This window comes from Heterodontus francisci, chromosome 7, assembly GCF_036365525.1.
Source record: "Heterodontus francisci isolate sHetFra1 chromosome 7, sHetFra1.hap1, whole genome shotgun sequence".
Taxonomy (NCBI): domain Eukaryota; kingdom Metazoa; phylum Chordata; class Chondrichthyes; order Heterodontiformes; family Heterodontidae; genus Heterodontus; species Heterodontus francisci.
Genome location: NC_090377.1, coordinates 79881215 through 79899489, shown reverse-complemented (window position 1 = coordinate 79899489; position 18275 = coordinate 79881215). Strand labels below are relative to the sequence as shown.

Sequence of the window (18275 nt, the reverse complement as noted above, 5' to 3'; positions counted from 1 at the left end):
TTTATTAAATATTAAGCATCTCGTAACATTTGTATATTGGCTTGATAGAAATATAAACTTCATTTGTGATATTCCTCTTTCAGGTCCCCCTGGTCCACCTGCAAAGCCTGAGGTTACTAATATTACCAAAAATACTGTTACTATTGGCTGGAAGAGACCAGTTGATGATGGTGGAAGTGAAATCACAGGATATATTGTGGAACGTAAAGAAAAGAAAGGCCTCAGATGGATTAGAGCAACAAAGAAACCAATCTCTGACCTCCGACATAAAGTAACAGGACTCAGTGAAGGAACTGAGTATGAATTCCGTGTCAGTGCAGAAAATAAGGCAGGCATTGGAGCACCAAGTGATCCATCACAATCAGTACTGACAAAAGATGTAGCATGTAAGTATTAAAGTTACATTACACTTTTCTTATTTTTGTTAGCAGTAAATTGTTCTGTGAAAAGACATACTTAACTATAATTATATTATTTTCTTTCAATTTATGCAGATGTACCTGGACCTCCTTCTAACCCAAGAGTGGTTGACACAACAAAGACTACTGCTAGTTTGACTTGGGGGAAACCGCACTATGATGGTGGCCTTGATATTATTGGCTATATAGTGGAACACAGAAAAGAAGGAGATGAGAATTGGATAAAAGACACGACAGGCACTGCACTCAGAATAACTGAATTTGTTGTTGCTAACCTTCAACAAGGAGAAAAATACCACTTCAGAGTTAGTGCCCTCAATGCAGAGGGTGTGGGTGAGCCTGCACAAGTTGAAGGTGTTGTTGAAATTAAGGAGCGTGAAGTAGGACCTGATTTTGAGTTAGACGCTGAGCTGAGAAGAACTCTTGTTGTCAGAGCTGGAGTAACCATTCGCATTTTTGTACCAATCAAGGGACGTCCAACTCCTGATGTCACATGGTTTAAAGGAGACATCCCAGTTAAAGGCAGTGCCACTGTAGAAAACACAGATTCATACACATTCCTGCGTATCCCAGACTGCACGAGATATGATGCTGGAAAGTACACAATGTGTCTTGAAAATGTTGCTGGTAAAAAGAGTGGTTTTGTAAATGTGAGAGTCCTAGACTCACCAGGACCACCTATAAATCTCAAAGCCAGAGAAGTAACAAAAGATAGCATTACAATCCAATGGGATATGCCAATGATTGATGGTGGTTCACGGGTAACCAATTACATTGTAGAAAAACGAGAATCAACTCGGAAGGCATACTCTACTGTCACAACCAATTGCCAGAAATGTTCACTCAGAATTGTCAATTTGTCAGAAGGATGTGAGTATTACTTCAGAGTAATGGCAGAAAACGAATATGGCATAGGTGAACCAGCTGAGACTGCAGATCCTTTAAAAGCATCTGAAGCCCCATCACCTCCAGAACGCCTGCACATTATGGATATTACAAAGCATACTGTTAGTCTAGCTTGGCCGAAACCAGATCATGATGGTGGTAGCAAGATTACAGGATATGTACTTGAGGCACAGAAGAAAGATGCTGAAAAGTGGATATCTTTGGCAACTGTAAAGACACTAGATTATGTTGCAAAGAATCTTCATGAAAATGAAGAATATACATTCCGAGTCATGGCAGTAAATGCTGCTGGAAGGAGTGATCCACGAGAAAGCAGACCAGTTATTGTTAAGGAACAAACAATGCTTCCAGAGTTTGATCTACGTGGCATTTACCAGAAGCTTGTAATTGCAAAGGCAGGTGATAACATCAAAGTTGATATCCCTGTCCTTGGTCGCCCAAAACCAACAGTTACCTGGAAGAAGGACGATCAGCCTTTGAAGCAGACACAGAGAATAAATGTTGAAAATACAGCAAACTCAACCATACTTAACATCAATGAATGTATAAGAAATGATAGTAGCAAGTTTATGCTGACAGCTAGAAATATACTTGGTGAAGTAAGTGACATAATCACTGTTCAGGTTCATGACATTCCTGGACCCCCAAAAGGGCCAATTAAATTTGATGAAATTTCATCTGATTACATATTGCTGTCATGGGAGCCTCCGGAAAATGATGGTGGGGTGCCAATAAACAATTACATTGTAGAAATGCGTGAGACCAACAGTACTTCATGGCTAGAGCTAGCAGCTACTGTAATACGCACAACATTTAAAGCTACTCGCCTTACTACTGGAACTGAATACCAATTCCGAGTTAAGGCTCAAAACAGATATGGTACTGGACCTGCAATTTCTTCGGAGGCTGTTGTTGCAGCATATCCATTTAAGGTGCCTGGACCTCCTGGAACTCCCCATGTTATTGCTGTTAGTAAAGATTCAATGACTATCACCTGGAATGATCCTGTTTCTGATGGTGGAAGTCCCATTTTGGGATACCACATTGAAAGAAAGGAAAGAAATAGTATACTCTGGCAAACTGTAAGTAAGACTTTGGTTGTAGGCACCACATTTAAATCTGCTGGGCTTACTGATGGCATTGCATATGAATTCCGTGTTATAGCAGAAAACATGGCTGGCAAAGGTAAACCAAGTAAATCCTCAGAACCAGTATATGCATTGGACCCCATTGGTCCTCCTGGTAAACCAGTTCCACTTAACATTACAAGACATTCTGTAACACTCACCTGGACAAAACCAGAGTATGATGGAGGCTTTAAGATAACTGGTTACACAGTTGAAAAGAGGGATCTGCCCAGTGGCCGCTGGCTTAAGGCAAACTTTAGCAATGTGTTAGAGACTGTCTTTACTGTCAGTGGTCTTAATGAAGGTGACACATATGAGTTCCGCATAGTAGCTCGTAATGCTGCTGGTTCAGTAAGCAAACCATCTGAGCCTACTGATGCAATAGTATGCAAAGATGACATTGAAGAACCCAGAATAATGGTTGATGCTAAATTCAGGAGTGTTTTACTATTGAAAGCTGGTGAAAATTTCAAACTTGAAGCAGATGTTAGAGGACAACCACCACCAACAATGGTTTGGACAAAAGATGGAAATGATCTTGAAGAAACAGGAAAACTAGAAGTAAAGATGACAGATTTCTCTACAGTTCTGATTCACAAAGACAGTGTAAGAAAAGATGGTGGTGCTTATATGCTTACTGCATCCAATCCTGGAGGATCAGCAAAGCATGTTTTTAACGTCAAGATTTTGGATAGACCAGGACCTCCTGAAGGACCTATAGTAATTTCCGATGTCACAGCAGAAAAATGTGTGATATCGTGGTTGCCACCACCGGATGATGGCGGTGCAAAGATTGAACACTATGTAGTTGAAAAACGTGAAACCAGTAGACTTGCGTGGACAAACGTGGCTGCAGATGTTCAAGTAACCAAATTAAAGATAACCAAACTTCTGCAAGGGAATGAATATATTTTCCGTGTTATGGCAGTAAATAAATATGGGGTTGGTGAACCATTAGAATCTGAACCTGTTGTTGCTGTTAATCCATTTGTACCACCTAGCCCACCAAAGAATCCGGAAGTTACAGCAATTACAAAGGATTCAATGGTGGTATGTTGGGGACATCCTGATTCTGATGGTGGAAGTGAAATTACTAACTACATAATTGAGAGACGTGATAGGACAGGAATGCGCTGGGTTAAATGCAACAAAAGAACAGTTACTGATCTACGATACAAAGTTGGAAAGCTCACAGAAGGACATGAATATGAATACAGAATCATGGCTGAAAATGCTGCTGGTGTAAGTCAACCCAGTTCTTCCAGCTCATACTACAAAGCAAGTGATGCTGTATTCAAACCTGGACCACCAGGTAACCCTAGAGTGTTAGATACCAGCAGATCTTCAATCACTATTGCATGGAATAAACCTATTTATGATGGTGGCTCAGAAATTACAGGCTACATGGTTGAAACAAGTCTCCCTGAAGAAGATGAATGGACAGTTGTAACACCACAGAGTGGACTCAAGGCTACGTCATTCACAATCACTAATCTAAAGGAAAACCAAGAGTACAAAGTTCGCATATATGCTGTCAACTCTGAGGGTATTGGAGAGCCTGCACAAATTCCTGGAACAGCTAAAGCTGAAGAAAGGTTATTGCCTCCCGAAATTGAGCTTGACGCAGACTTACGTAAAGTGGTATCTATAAGGGCTTGCTGCACTTTGCGATTATTTGTTACAATTAGAGGAAGACCAACACCTGAGATTAAATGGGCAAGGCAAGATGGGGAGCCCCTAGACAGAGCTTCAATTGAAAATACAAGTTCATATTCTCTCCTTATCATTCCAAATGTAAATAGATTTGATAGTGGCAAATATGTCTTAACAGTAGAGAACAGTGGTGGCAGCAAGTCGGCTTTTGTCAATGTTAGAGTTTTGGATACCCCAGGAGCAGCACAAAATCTTAAAATTAAGGAAGTTTCCAAAGACTCCGTTACAATTACTTGGGAGCCCCCACTCATTGATGGTGGCTCCAAAATTAAGAATTACATAGTGGAGAAGAGAGAATCAACAAGAAAAGCATACTCTACAGTGATTGCCAACTGTCATAAGACAAGCTGGAAGGTGGATCACTTGCAAGAAGGTTGCAACTATTACTTCCGTGTCCTCGCTGAAAATGAATATGGAGTCGGTCTTCCCGTTGAGACATCTGACTCAGTTAAAGTATCAGAAAGACCACTTCCACCAGGCAAAGTAACCCTTGTGGATGTGACTAGAAACAGTGCAGTTTTGTCATGGGAAAAACCAGAACATGACGGAGGCAGTAGAATTTTAGGATACATAGTGGAAATGCAAAGTAAAGGCAGTGAAAAGTGGACAACGTGTGCTACAGTGAAAGTAACTGAAGCCACAATAACAGGATTGACACAAGGTGAAGAGTATATATTCCGAGTGTCAGCACAAAATGAGAAAGGTGTCAGTGATCCTCGACAGCTGGGAGTCCCTGTTGTTGCAAAGGATCTTGTGATCATTCCTACTTTAAAGCTTCTGTTTACTACATTCAGTGTGCTAGCAGGAGAAGACTTAAAAGTTGATGTACCATTTATTGCACGCCCCAAACCAACAGTATCTTGGCTGAAAGATAATCAGCCATTAAAACAAACAACAAGGATTAACGCTGAGAGCAAAGATAATAAAGCTATTCTGATCATCAAGGAGGCCTGTCGTGAAGATGTTGGTCAGTACAATATAAAACTTGCAAATACGGCTGGGGAAGTACATGAAAATCTTAGCATTGTTGTTTTAGACAAGCCTGGGCCTCCAACTGGACCAGTCAAAATTGATGAGGTTACTGCAGATAATATCACCATATCATGGAAACCACCAGAATATGATGGTGGCTGTCAAATTAGTAACTATATTGTTGAAAAAAGAGACACTTCAACCACTGTCTGGCAGATTGTTTCTGCAACTGTTGCCCGAACAATTATCAAAGCTGCACGTTTAAAGACTGGTACCGAATATCAATTCAGAATTGCAGCTGAAAATAGATATGGAAAGAGCAGTTATCTTACTTCTGAATCTGTTGTGGCACAATACCCTTATAAGGCCCCTGGTCCACCTGGTACACCTTTCATAACAAATGTTACAAAGGACAGCATGGTAGTGCAATGGAATGAACCTGTCAATGATGGTGGCAGCAGGATTCTAGGTTACCATCTTGAACGCAAAGAAAGAAACAGCATTTTATGGATTAAACTGAACAAGACAATTATTTCTGATACTAAATTAAAGTCCACAAATCTTGAGGAGGGCATTGAATATGAATATAGAGTGTATGCTGAGAATATTGTTGGCATTGGGAAACCTAGCAAAGTATCTGAATGTATAGCGGCTAGAGATCCTTGTGATCCTCCAGGTCGGCCTGAAGCTATAATTGTCACTAGAAATGCAGTGACGCTGCAGTGGACCAAACCTGAGTATGATGGAGGCAGCAAAATTACTGGCTACATTGTTGAAAAGAAAGAACTTCCTGATGGTCGTTGGATGAAGGCCAGCTTTACTAATGTCATTGATACCCAGTTTGCTGTAACTGGCTTAGTAGAGGACCAGAGATACGAGTTCAGGGTAATTGCTAGAAATGCAGCTGGTGTATTCAGTGAACCATCTGAATCCACTGGTCCAATTACTGTTAGAGATGAAGTAGACCCACCTCGAATTAGCATGGATCCACAATATAAGGAAGCTATCATAGTACATGCGGGTGAACCATTCAAAATTGAAGCTGATGTTTATGGCAAACCAATACCGACAATCCAGTGGATGAAAGGAGACCAAGAACTTACAAATACAGCTAGGCTTGAAATTAAAAGTACAGACTTTAACACAATTCTGACTGTCAAGGAAACTATTCGTGTAGACAGTGGCCAGTATACCCTGTTCGTAAAGAATGTAGCTGGTCAAAAGTCTGTTGCTGTTAATGTGAAGGTACTAGACAGACCAGGACCACCAGAAGGACCAATTGCTATAACTGGGATAACTGTTGAGAAATGCACATTAAACTGGAAGCCACCAAAACAAGATGGTGGTAGTGATGTTTCACATTACATTGTTGAAAGAAGAGAAACTAGTCGTTTGGTCTGGACACTAGTTGAGTCTAATGTGCAGACTCTGAGTTGCAAAGTTACCAAACTTCTGGAAGGAAATGAATATATCTTCCGTGTTATGGGTGTAAACAAATATGGTGTAGGTGAGGCACTTGAATCTGATCCAGTAATAGCAAAGAATCCATTTGTACGCCCTGATGCACCAAAGGCACCTGAGGTTACTGCTGTCACAAAGGACTCAATGATAGTTGTATGGGGAAGACCTGCATCCGATGGTGGTAGTGAAATTCATGGTTACATTTTGGAAAAACGCGACAAGGAAGGCATAAGATGGACAAGGTGTAACAAACGGCTGGTTAGTGAACTACGTTTCAGGGTAACTGGACTTATTGAAAGTCATAATTATGAATTTAGAGTATCTGCTGAGAATGCTGCTGGTATAAGTGAACCAAGTCCATGCTCCATTTTCTACAAGACAGTTGACCCTATCTACAAACCTGGACCACCCAACAATCCTAAAGTAACTGATTTTACAAGATCTTGTGTCTTCCTTTCATGGGGTAAACCCATTTATGATGGTGGATGTGAAATCCAGGGATACCTTGTAGAGATGTGTGATGTAAGTACTGATGAATGGACAATGTGCACAACAGCAAGTGGCATTAAGCAGACCCGATTTGAAGTAGATAAACTGCTGGAAAAGCATGAATACAAGTTCCGTGTCTGTGCTGTCAATAAGGCAGGAGTTGGTGAACATGCTGACATTCCTGGCACTGTTCTTTTGGAGGATAAATTAGAAGCTCCAGACCTTGACCTTGATGCTGATTTAAGGAAGGTTATTAATGTCAGAGCTAATTGTTCTTTGAGATTATTTGTTCCTATCAGAGGCCGTCCTGCTCCAGAAGTGAAATGGACCAAGGCAGATGGTGAAATAAGAGACACTGCACAGATTGAAGTTTCTGAAAGCTATACATTACTAGTAATTGATAATGTTAACAGATATGACTCTGGGAAATACATATTAAATTTGGAAAACAGTAGTGGAACAAAATCTGCCTTTGTTACTGTGAGAGTCCTTGATACCCCAAGCCCACCAGTTAATCTCAAAGTAAAGGATATAACGAAGGATAGTGTCACCTTATCCTGGGAACATCCTCTTTTGGATGGGGGTGCTAAAATTAAGAATTTCATTGTAGAAAAACGAGAATCTACAAGGAAAGCCTACTCCGCTGTTACCACAAACTGCCACAAGACTTCATTTAAGTTAGAACAACTTCAGGAAGGCTGCAATTATTATTTTAGAGTAACTGCTGAAAATGAACATGGAATTGGATTGCCTGCAGAAACTGTTGACCCAGTTAAAATATCTGAGGTGCCACAGCCTCCAGGAAAAATAACTGTGGTTGATGTGACAAGAAAGTCTGTGTCGCTTACTTGGCAAAAACCTGAACATGATGGTGGTAGCAAAATTATCCAGTATATAGTAGAAATGCAAACTAAAGGTAGTGAAAAATGGTCAGCATGTGCACATGTAAAAACACTTGAGGCAATAATCAATAACCTGGCACAAGGAGAAGAGTATCTGTTTAGAGTCATGGCAGTGAATGAAAAAGGCAAGAGTGACCCAAGAACTCTTGCAGTGCCAGTGGTTGCTAAAGATCTAGTGATTGAACCAGATGTCAGACCAACATTCAGTAGTTATTATGTACAGGTAGGTCATGACTTCAAAGTTGAGATTCCTATAACTGGACGCCCTAAACCAAGTGTTACTTGGACAAAGGATGGTCAGCCCCTCAAGCAGACAACTAGAGTCAATGTTACTGATTCTGACAATAATACAATACTAAGCATCAAGGAATCAGTTAGAGATGATGATGGATTGTATGGCATCACTGTGGCTAATCTTGTTGGACAAAAGATAGCAACTATTGAAATAATAACACTTGATAAGCCTGGACCGCCAACTGGCCCTGTAAGGTTTGATGCAGTTAGTGCTGAAAGCATCACAATTTCATGGGATCCACCAAGCTTTACTGGTGGCTGTCAGATAACTAATTATGTAGTTGAGAAACGAGATACAACTACCGTAAACTGGGAGGTTGTTTCAGCTACAATTGCCAGAACAAGTCTGAAGATAAGCAAACTTAAAACTGGAGCAGAATATCAGTTTAGGATATTTGCCGAAAATAGGTATGGTAGAAGTTTTGCTTTGGATTCTCAAGCAGTTTTAGCACAGTATCCATTTAAAGAACCTGGCCCACCAGGTACACCATTCGTAGCAGCTGTTACTAAGGACAGCATGACAGTGCAATGGCATGAACCAATTAATGACGGAGGTAGCAAAATCTTGGGATACCATCTTGAGCGCAAAGAAAGAAACAGCATTCTTTGGACAAAAATAAATAGAACCATTATACAGGATACAAGATTTAAGACCTCAGGGCTTGAAGAAGGCATTGAATATGAATTCAAAGTATATGCTGAAAATATTGTTGGTATTGGAAAACCGAGCAAAGTGTCTGAATGCTATGTTGCACGTGATCCATGTGAACCTCCAGGTTGTCCGGAAGCCATTATCGTAACCAGGAACTCAATAACACTTCAGTGGACAAAGCCAGAATATGATGGTGGCAGCATCATAACAGGGTATATAGTAGAGAAACGTGACTTACCTGAGGGTCGCTGGATGAAGGCAAGCTTTACAAATATCATTGAAACTCAATTCACTGTAATTGGTCTCACTGAAGATGAAAAGTATGACTTCAGGGTTATTGCTAAGAATGCTGCAGGTACAATTAGCAAACCATCTGACAACACTGGACCAATCATTGCAAAGGATGAAGTTGAACCACCTAGATTAGCTATGGATCCAAAATACAGAGACACTATAGTGGTGAATGCAGGTGATACATTTAAGTTAGATGCTGATGTTCATGGCAAGCCAATACCCATTATCCAGTGGTTCAAAGGTGAAAAAGAAGTTGAAGAATCGGCAAGACTTGAGATTAAAAATTCGGATTTCAAAGCTTTACTTCTCGTTAAGGATGCCATTAGAGTGGATGGTGGGCAGTACATTCTTCAAGCTTCTAATGTGGCCGGTACAAAATCTGTTCCTATCAATGTAAAAGTCTTGGACAGATCAGGACCTCCATCTGGTCCAATCCAAGTTACTGGTGTCACTGCTGAAAAGTGTTCATTATCTTGGGGCCCACCACAACATGACGGCGGAAGTGCTATTTCACACTACATTATTGAGAAAAGAGAAACTAGTCGCCTTGCTTGGACTGTTGTGGCATCAGATGTCCAAGCTGCTACGCATAAAGTTACCAAGCTTTTAGAAGGAAATGAATATATCTTCCGTATAATGGCTGTCAACAAGTTTGGTATTGGTGAACCTTTGGAGTCTGCACCCGTTCTAATGAAGAGCCCATTTGTACCTCCTGGTCCACCAAAATCTTTGGAAGTAACCAATGTTGCAAAAGACTCTATGACTATCTGCTGGAATAGACCAGATGATGATGGTGGTAGTGAAATTATAGGTTATATTGTAGAGAAGAGGGACAGGACTGGAATCAGATGGACAAAGTGCAACAAACATAGAGTAACAGATTTGCGCTTCAGAGTCACAGGACTCACAGAAGACCACGAGTATGAATTTAGGTTATCTGCTGAAAATGCTGCTGGAATTGGTGAACCAAGTCAGCCAACAAATTTCTATAAAGCATGTGATCCTGTTTACAAACCTGGGCCACCAGCAAATCCACACATTATAGACACTACGAAAAATTCTATTGTGCTTATTTGGGGAAAACCGATTTATGATGGTGGCAGTGACATTCAAGGATACATAGTTGAAATTCGTAAAGCAGATGAGGAAGACTGGACAATGTGCACACCACAATCTGGACTACAAGTTACCCGCTTTGAAATTGAGAAACTTACTGAACATCAGGAATACAACGTTCGTGTATGTGCCATCAACAAGGTTGGAGTTGGTGAGCCAGCATCAGTAGCTGGTACAGTTAAACCAGAAGATAAACTTGAAGCACCTGAAATTGAACTTCCAGCAGAATTAAGAAAAGGAATCACAGTCAGAGCAGGCAATACTGTCAGAATCTTTATCCCATTTAAAGGTAGACCAACTCCTGAGATCAGTTGGTCTAAGGATGAGGGAGAACTAACTGAAAAGTCTCAAGTAGAAAAGGGCCTAAATTATACTCAGGTAACAATAGACAACTGTGATAGAAATGATGCTGGGAAATATATTCTGACTTTGATGAACAGCAGTGGTACTAAGTCTGCATTTGTTACAGTAAAAGTTCTTGATACACCTGGGGCTCCACAGAATTTGACTGTAAAGGATGTAAGGAAAGAATCAGTTACACTACAATGGGAACCACCCATTATTGATGGAGGTGCAAAGATTAAAAACTATGTTATTGATAAGCGTGAATCAACCAGAAAAGCTTATGCTAATATAACTGCTAAATGTAACAAATGCAGTTTCAAAGCTGAGAATCTTACCGAAGGAGCTATTTATTACTTCCGAGTGATGGCAGAGAATGAGTTTGGTGTTGGTATACCCGTTGAGACTATGGATGCTACAAAGGCTTCTGAGCCACCTTTACCACCAGGAAAAATCACCCTTATTGATGTCACCCAAAAGAGTGTGTCTCTAATTTGGGAGAAGCCCGAACATGATGGAGGTAGCAGAATCATGGGATACTTGGTAGAAATGCAGCCTAAAGGATCTGACCAATGGGGTGTTGTTACTCAATCCAAGACATGTGATGCAGTAATTTCTGGTCTCAGTTCAGGTCAGGAATATCTCTTCCGTGTAATTGCTTTCAATGAGAAAGGAAAAAGTGATCCTAGACCCTTGGCCGTACCAGTGATAGCTAAAGATCAAAGTATTGCACCTGATTTCAGGCTCATGTTCAACACTTTTAGTGTCCAAGCCGGGGAGAACCTAAAGGTTGAAGTTCCATTTATTGGCTGTCCTAAACCTAAAATTATATGGATGAAGGATGGGCAGACACTAAAACAGACAACAAGAGTTCATGTGGAGGACGCAGCAACAGCAACAATCCTTCTTCTGAAAGAAAGTCATAGAGATGACTATGGGAAGTATTCAGTAAGTGCTACAAACAGTGCTGGGTCAGCAACAGAAGAAATTAGTGTTATCGTGCTTGATAAGCCAGGCCCTCCAGTTGGACCAGTACGATTTGATGAAGTTAGTGCTAATTTTGTTGTAATGTCATGGGATCCACCAGCGTATACTGGAGGCTGTCAAATTAACAACTACATTGTTGAAAAACGGGACACAACTACTACTGCTTGGCAACTGGTGTCTGCAACTGTGGCAAGAACAACTATTAAAGTTACTAAACTTAACACAGGATCTGAATATCAGTTCAAAATCTTCGCTGAAAATAGATATGGAAAGAGTTCATCTTTAGATTCTACAGCAGTCATTGCACAGTACCCATACAAAGAACCTGGCCCACCAGGCACTCCATTTGTGTCAGCTGCTACCAAGAATACCATGTATGTGCAATGGAATGAGCCAGTGATTGATGGTGGAAGTAAAATTTTGGGTTACCATCTTGAGCGCAAAGAAAGGAACAGTATTCTTTGGACAAAACTGAACAAGACAATTATTCAAGATACCTATTACAAGTGTAATAATCTAGAAGAAGGTATTGAATATGAGTTCAGAGTTTATGCAGAGAATATTGTTGGCACTGGTAAACCTAGCAAGGTGTCTGAATGTTATGTAGCCCGTGATCCTTGTGATCCTCCTGGCCGTCCTGATGCTGTTGTCATCACAAGAAATTATGTTACCCTACAGTGGAAAAAGCCTCAGTATGATGGTGGGAGCAAAATTACTGGATATGTGATAGAAAGGAAAGAACTTCCTGATGGTCGCTGGATGAAAGCTAGTTTTACCAACATTGTTGACACTGAATTTACTGTTACTGGATTAACTGAAGATGCAAGATATGAATTTAGAGTGATTGCAAGAAATGCAGCTGGTATTTTCAGTGAACCATCTGAAAGCACTGGACCAATTACAGCAAGAGATGAAATTGAAGCTCCAAGAGCTTCCATGGACCCTAAATACAAAGATGTGATAGTTGTTAATGCAGGGGACAGCTTTGTACTTGAGGCTGACATCTATGGTAAACCTATACCTGATGTAACATGGATCAAAGATGGCAAAGATATTGAAGCAAATGTTGCCAGAATGGAAACTAAGTTCAGCATTCAAAAAACTAGTCTGACTGTCAAGGATTGTATACGAATAGATGGAGGACAGTATATACTTAAGCTCAGCAATGTGGGTGGAACAAAATCTATTCCAATAACTGTTAAGGTCCTTGATAGGCCTGGTCCTCCAGATGGTGTTTTGACAGTTTCTGGTGTAACTGCAGAAAAGTGCTACTTGGCTTGGAACCCTCCTTCTCAGGATGGTGGTGCCCACATTTCTCACTATATAATAGAAAAGAGAGAAACTTCCAGACTTTCATGGACACAAGTAGCATCTGATGTGCAAGCTATTAGTCACAAAGTAACCAAAATTCTTCCAGGCAATGAGTATATATTCCGTGTAATGGCAGTAAACAAATATGGAATTGGTGAACCATTGGAATCTGACCCAATTGTGGCTAAAAACCCATTCCATACACCAAGTGCACCAACAGTGCCTGAGGTTACAGCTATTACTAAAGATTCTATGATTGTGACATGGGGGCACCCTGATGATGATGGTGGAACTGAAATTGAAGGTTATATACTGGAAAAGCGAGACAAAGATGGAATCAGATGGACCAAGTGCAATAAAAAGAGGCTAACTGATTTAAGGTTTAGAGTTATTGGTTTAACAGAAGGTCATTTCTATGAATTCCGTGTATCTGCTGAAAATGCTGCTGGTGTTGGTGATCCAAGTGAACCATCCACTTTCTACAGAGCTTGTGATGTGGTATATGTTCCTGGTCCACCAAGCAACCCAAAGGTGGCAGATACAACAAGATCCACAGTAGCCCTTGCATGGGGAAAACCAATTTATGATGGTGGAGCTAAAATTAAAGGTTATACTGTAGAGGTGAAAGAAACAAATACTGATGACTGGATCACATGCACGCCTACAACAGGTGTGCAATCAACACATTTCACAGTAGAAGACTTGAAGGAGAATACTGAATATAACATCCGCATCTGTGCCATTAATTCAGAAGGAGTAGGAGAACCTGCTAGTATTTCTGGTACAGTAATTGCAGCTGATAAGCTTGAGCCACCAGAAATTGAGCTAGATGCTAATCTCAGAAAGGTTGTGTCTGTTCATGCTGGTGGTACTTTGAGGTTATTTGTTCCTATTAAAGGCAGACCAGAGCCTGAAGTAAAATGGGAAAAAGCTGAAGGTGCTCTAAGTGAGCGAGCCCAAATTGAAGTTACAAGCTCTTACACCATGTTGGTTGTAGATAACGTTAACAGATTTCACAGCGGCAGGTATAATTTGACTTTGGAAAATAGCAGTGGTCTTAAATCTGCTTTTGTTAATGTCAGAGTACTTGATTCACCAAGTGCTCCTGTGAATCTACACATAAAAGAAGTGAAGAAAGATTCAGTGACTATATCATGGGAGCCACCTCTTATTGATGGTGGGGCAAAAGTCACTAACTATATTGTTGAAAAACGTGAATCTACCAGAAAGGCTTACGCTGCTGTTACCAACAATTGTACTAAAAACACATTCAAAATTGAATCTCTTCAAGAAGGCGGTATTTATTTCTTCCGTGTAATAGCAGTTAATGAGTACGGAATAGGCTTGCCAGCAGAGACTGCAGAGTCCATTAAAGCATCTGAGGTACCCTTACCTCCTGGCAAAGTGTCATTGGTAGATATAACACGAAATAGTGCAACACTTACCTGGGAGAAACCTGAGCATGATGGAGGTAGCAAAATAACTTCCTACATTGTTCAAATGCAGACAAAAGGAAGTGAAAAATGGGTCTCATGTGCTCAAGTGAAAACATTAGAAACAACAGTGAAAGGATTAACCACAGGTGAGGAATACACCTTTAGTGTAATAGCTGTGAATGAGAAAGGAAAGAGTGATCCAAGACATTTGGGAGTACCAGTGGTAGCAAAAGATGTTGAAATTGAGCCATCTGTTGAGCTTCTTTTCAACAGTTTTAGTGTAAAGGCTGGTGATGACCTCAAGATTGAAATACCATTTAGAGGAAGACCTTTGCCAACTGTGACATGGAAGAAAAATGGCCAGCCTTTGAAACAGACAACACGAATAAATGTTCAGACATCAAAGACATCAACACTTCTGACCATTAAGGAGGCCTTAAAGGAAGATGTTGGAAAATATGAAGTAACTTTTTCGAATAATGCAGGATCAAAAACCTTTTTAATTACCATTATTGTTCTTGACAAACCTGGACCACCTAGTTCCATTCATATTGATGAAGTCAGTTCTGATTATATAACTATATCTTGGAAAGTACCAGAATATGATGGTGGTTGCCAAATTAACAATTACATTGTTGAAAAGAGAGACACTACTACAATAGTATGGGAAACTGTTTCTGCTACTGTAGCAAGAACAGCAATTAAAGTCACACACCTTACAGCAAGATGTGAATACCAGTTCCGTGTTTATGCAGAAAATCGATATGGCAAGAGCCACTATATTGAATCTTCCGCTGTTGTTGCAGAGTATCCATTTAAGCCACCTGGTCCTCCTTCAATTCCTATTGTTGCACATGCTACCAAAGGTTATATGATTGTAAAGTGGAATGAACCAGTTATTGATGGAGGTTCTAAAATTGTTGGATACCACCTTGAATGCAAAGAAAGAAGCAGTATCTTGTGGACAAAGATGAATCGAGGTGCTATATTGGACACAAAAATGAAAGTAACTGGCCTTGAAGAAGGTCTGCTATATGAGTATCGCGTTTATGCCGAGAACATTGCTGGTATTGGTAAACACAGTAAGGTTTCTGAACCTGTTGCAGCAAGGGATCCATGTGATCCTCCAGGTCAACCTGAAGTAACATATATTACCAGAACCTCTGTTTCACTATCTTGGACCAAGCCAGAATATGATGGTGGTGCTAAAGTTACTGGTTATATTATTGAATCCAGGGAGCTGCCTGATGGGCGATGGCTTAAGTGTAATTTTACTAACGTCCAGGAAACATATTTTGATGTTACTGGTCTTACTGAAGATCAGCGCTATGAGTTCCATATTATTGCAAAGAATGCTGCAGGATTATTCAGTGAACCATCCGAATCAACAGGTCCAATTACTGTTAAGGATGATATGGAAGCCCCAAGAATTATGATGGATGCCAAATTTAGAGAGGTTATTGTTAAGGCAGGTGACACTGTCAAGGTTAATGCAGATATTGCAGGTCGTCCTCTTCCAGTGATATCATGGACAAAGGATGGCAAAGAGCTTGAAGGGCAAGCTAGAGTTGAAATCCAGTCAACTGACAACAGCACTGCCATTGTGATTAAGGACTGTATTAGGCGAGACTCCGGGCAATATATTATAACATTGCAGAATGTTGCAGGAACAAGATCCCTGGCTGTTAACTGCAAGGTACTTGATAGACCAGGCCCACCTGCTGGTCCCTTGGAAATAACTGGCCGTACAGCTGAAAAGTGCTCACTCTCATGGGCACCTCCTCAAGAGAATGGAGGAGCAGAAATTGATCACTATATTGTAGAAAAGCGTGAAACAAGTCGTATTGCATGGACTTGTGTAACAGATAACTTACAAACAACATCCTGTAAAGTAACTAAAATGCTTAAAGGGAATGAGTATGTTTTCAGAGTGATGGGAGTGAACAAGTATGGAGTTGGTGAAGCTTTAGAGAGTGAACCTATAAAAGCCATTGATCCATTTACAATTCCCAGTGCACCAAAATCAATAGAAATAACCAATGTCACAAAGAATACCATGACTATCTGCTGGGAAAGACCTGACAGTGATGGTGGAAATTCAATTGCTGGATATATTATTGAGAAGCGAGAAAAGAATGGTTTACGCTGGGTTCGAGTTACTAAGAAACCTGTGTATGATCTAAGAGTAAAAGCAACAGGGCTCCGCGAAGGTGCTGATTATGAATATCGCGTGATGGCAGAAAATGCTGCCGGTGTTGGTCCTCCAAGTGAACCATCAGTATTGATCCGTGCAGAAGATCCAGTTTTCATACCTTCTCCTCCATCCAAACCAAAAATTATTGATTCAGCAAAGACAAGTATTACTATTGGCTGGGCAAAACCACTATTTGATGGTGGAGCACCTGTCACTGGATACACAATAGAATATAAGAAATCTGAAGACACTGAATGGACAACAGCAGTTCAGAATTTGAGAAGCACAGAATATACAGTACTTGGACTTAAATCTGGAACAGAGTATCTTTTCTGTGTACGATCAATTAACAAAGTTGGTGTTAGTGATCCAAGTGAAATATCTGACCCACAAATTGCAAAAGAAAGAGAAGAGGAACCTGCATTTGATATTGATAATGAAATGCGCAAAACTTTAATTGTCAAGGCTGGAAGTTCCTTCACATTACCTGTACCTTTTAGAGGAAAACCAGTGCCCAATGTAATGTGGAGCAAACCTGATGTAGATCTCCGTGTAAGAGGAAGTATTGATACAACTGAGTCAAGAACATCTTTAACAATAGAAAAAGCAACAAGAAATGACTGTGGTAAATACACAATAACATTGCAGAATGTATTAGCTACTGCCACACTAACACTAGCTGTCAAGGTCCTGGATTCACCTGGACCTCCTGGCAGTATTATTGTAAAAGAAGTTACCAAAGATTCTGTAACACTGGCCTGGGATGTACCAGAAATTGAAGGCGGTGCTCAGGTGAAGAATTATCATATTGAAAAACGTGATGCTAGTAAAAAGGCATGGGTCACTGTTACAAGCAACTGTCAACGTCTTACTTACAAAGTTAGCGACTTACAAGAAGGTGCCATTTACTACTTCCGTGTCCGGGGTGAAAATGAGTTTGGTGTTGGTGTACCTGTTGAGAGCAAGGAGGGTGTTAAAGTTACAGGTAATTTATCAATTTCTTACAATCTTTTGAATATTTTCATAATTTGTTGTTGAACTATAATACCTAGCCATGTCGCATAACCATACTTCATTGATGTTTTAGCACATTACACCACAGAATTAGCAATAGAACCTTCCCATAATTTCTTATAGGCCAAGTTAGCTATTTCATCTGAGCCACTGGTATGGTGATGAAGAGAAATATGCTGTTTCTCAAGATGTGGGAATGATTAACCTGGGCAACTGTCAAATACCGTCTGATTATTTTTACAGTACATAGGGTTAGAATGAGCCAACTGCCACTTTATAGCAGAATGGTGCATGATGTGGGGAAAAGCAAATTTTGAAAATTACTTGCAAATAAATATGGCTTAACACATTTATTGCAGTGACATATCGAAGTAGAAATTTATCGGTGTCCTGTTTTGGTTACAAATGCAGCCGTAATGTGCACACAAACCAGAAGGCCCCAGACGGTTCCTAAATTAGGCCTTGAAACTCATTAATACTAATTGGCATGCCTCCATGGGCAGCTCACTCATTTAAAGAAAATGAATGCCAGACCACTTAGTTTGCTGGCAGCAGCCTATAGGCATGTCCTGGGAGGAAGGAGGGTGAGACGAATAGGGTGTGCACGGGGCTGCTTGGTTTGCAGGGGTGGTGGGTGGCGTCATGA

The 18275-nt window shown here is 40.5% G+C and overlaps 1 protein-coding gene across 1 annotated transcript in view; it reads left to right on the top strand.

Moving 5' to 3' along the window:
• The window catches only part of LOC137372387 (titin-like), a 425393-nt gene that overhangs the window by 375777 nt on the left and 31341 nt on the right, over positions 1-18275 (top strand). The window contains exons 249-250 of the mRNA XM_068036276.1: positions 84-386; positions 495-17600. Of these exons, the coding sequence (XP_067892377.1) occupies positions 84-386; positions 495-17600 (17409 nt within the window). The remainder of the gene's footprint in view (positions 1-83; positions 387-494; positions 17601-18275) is intronic.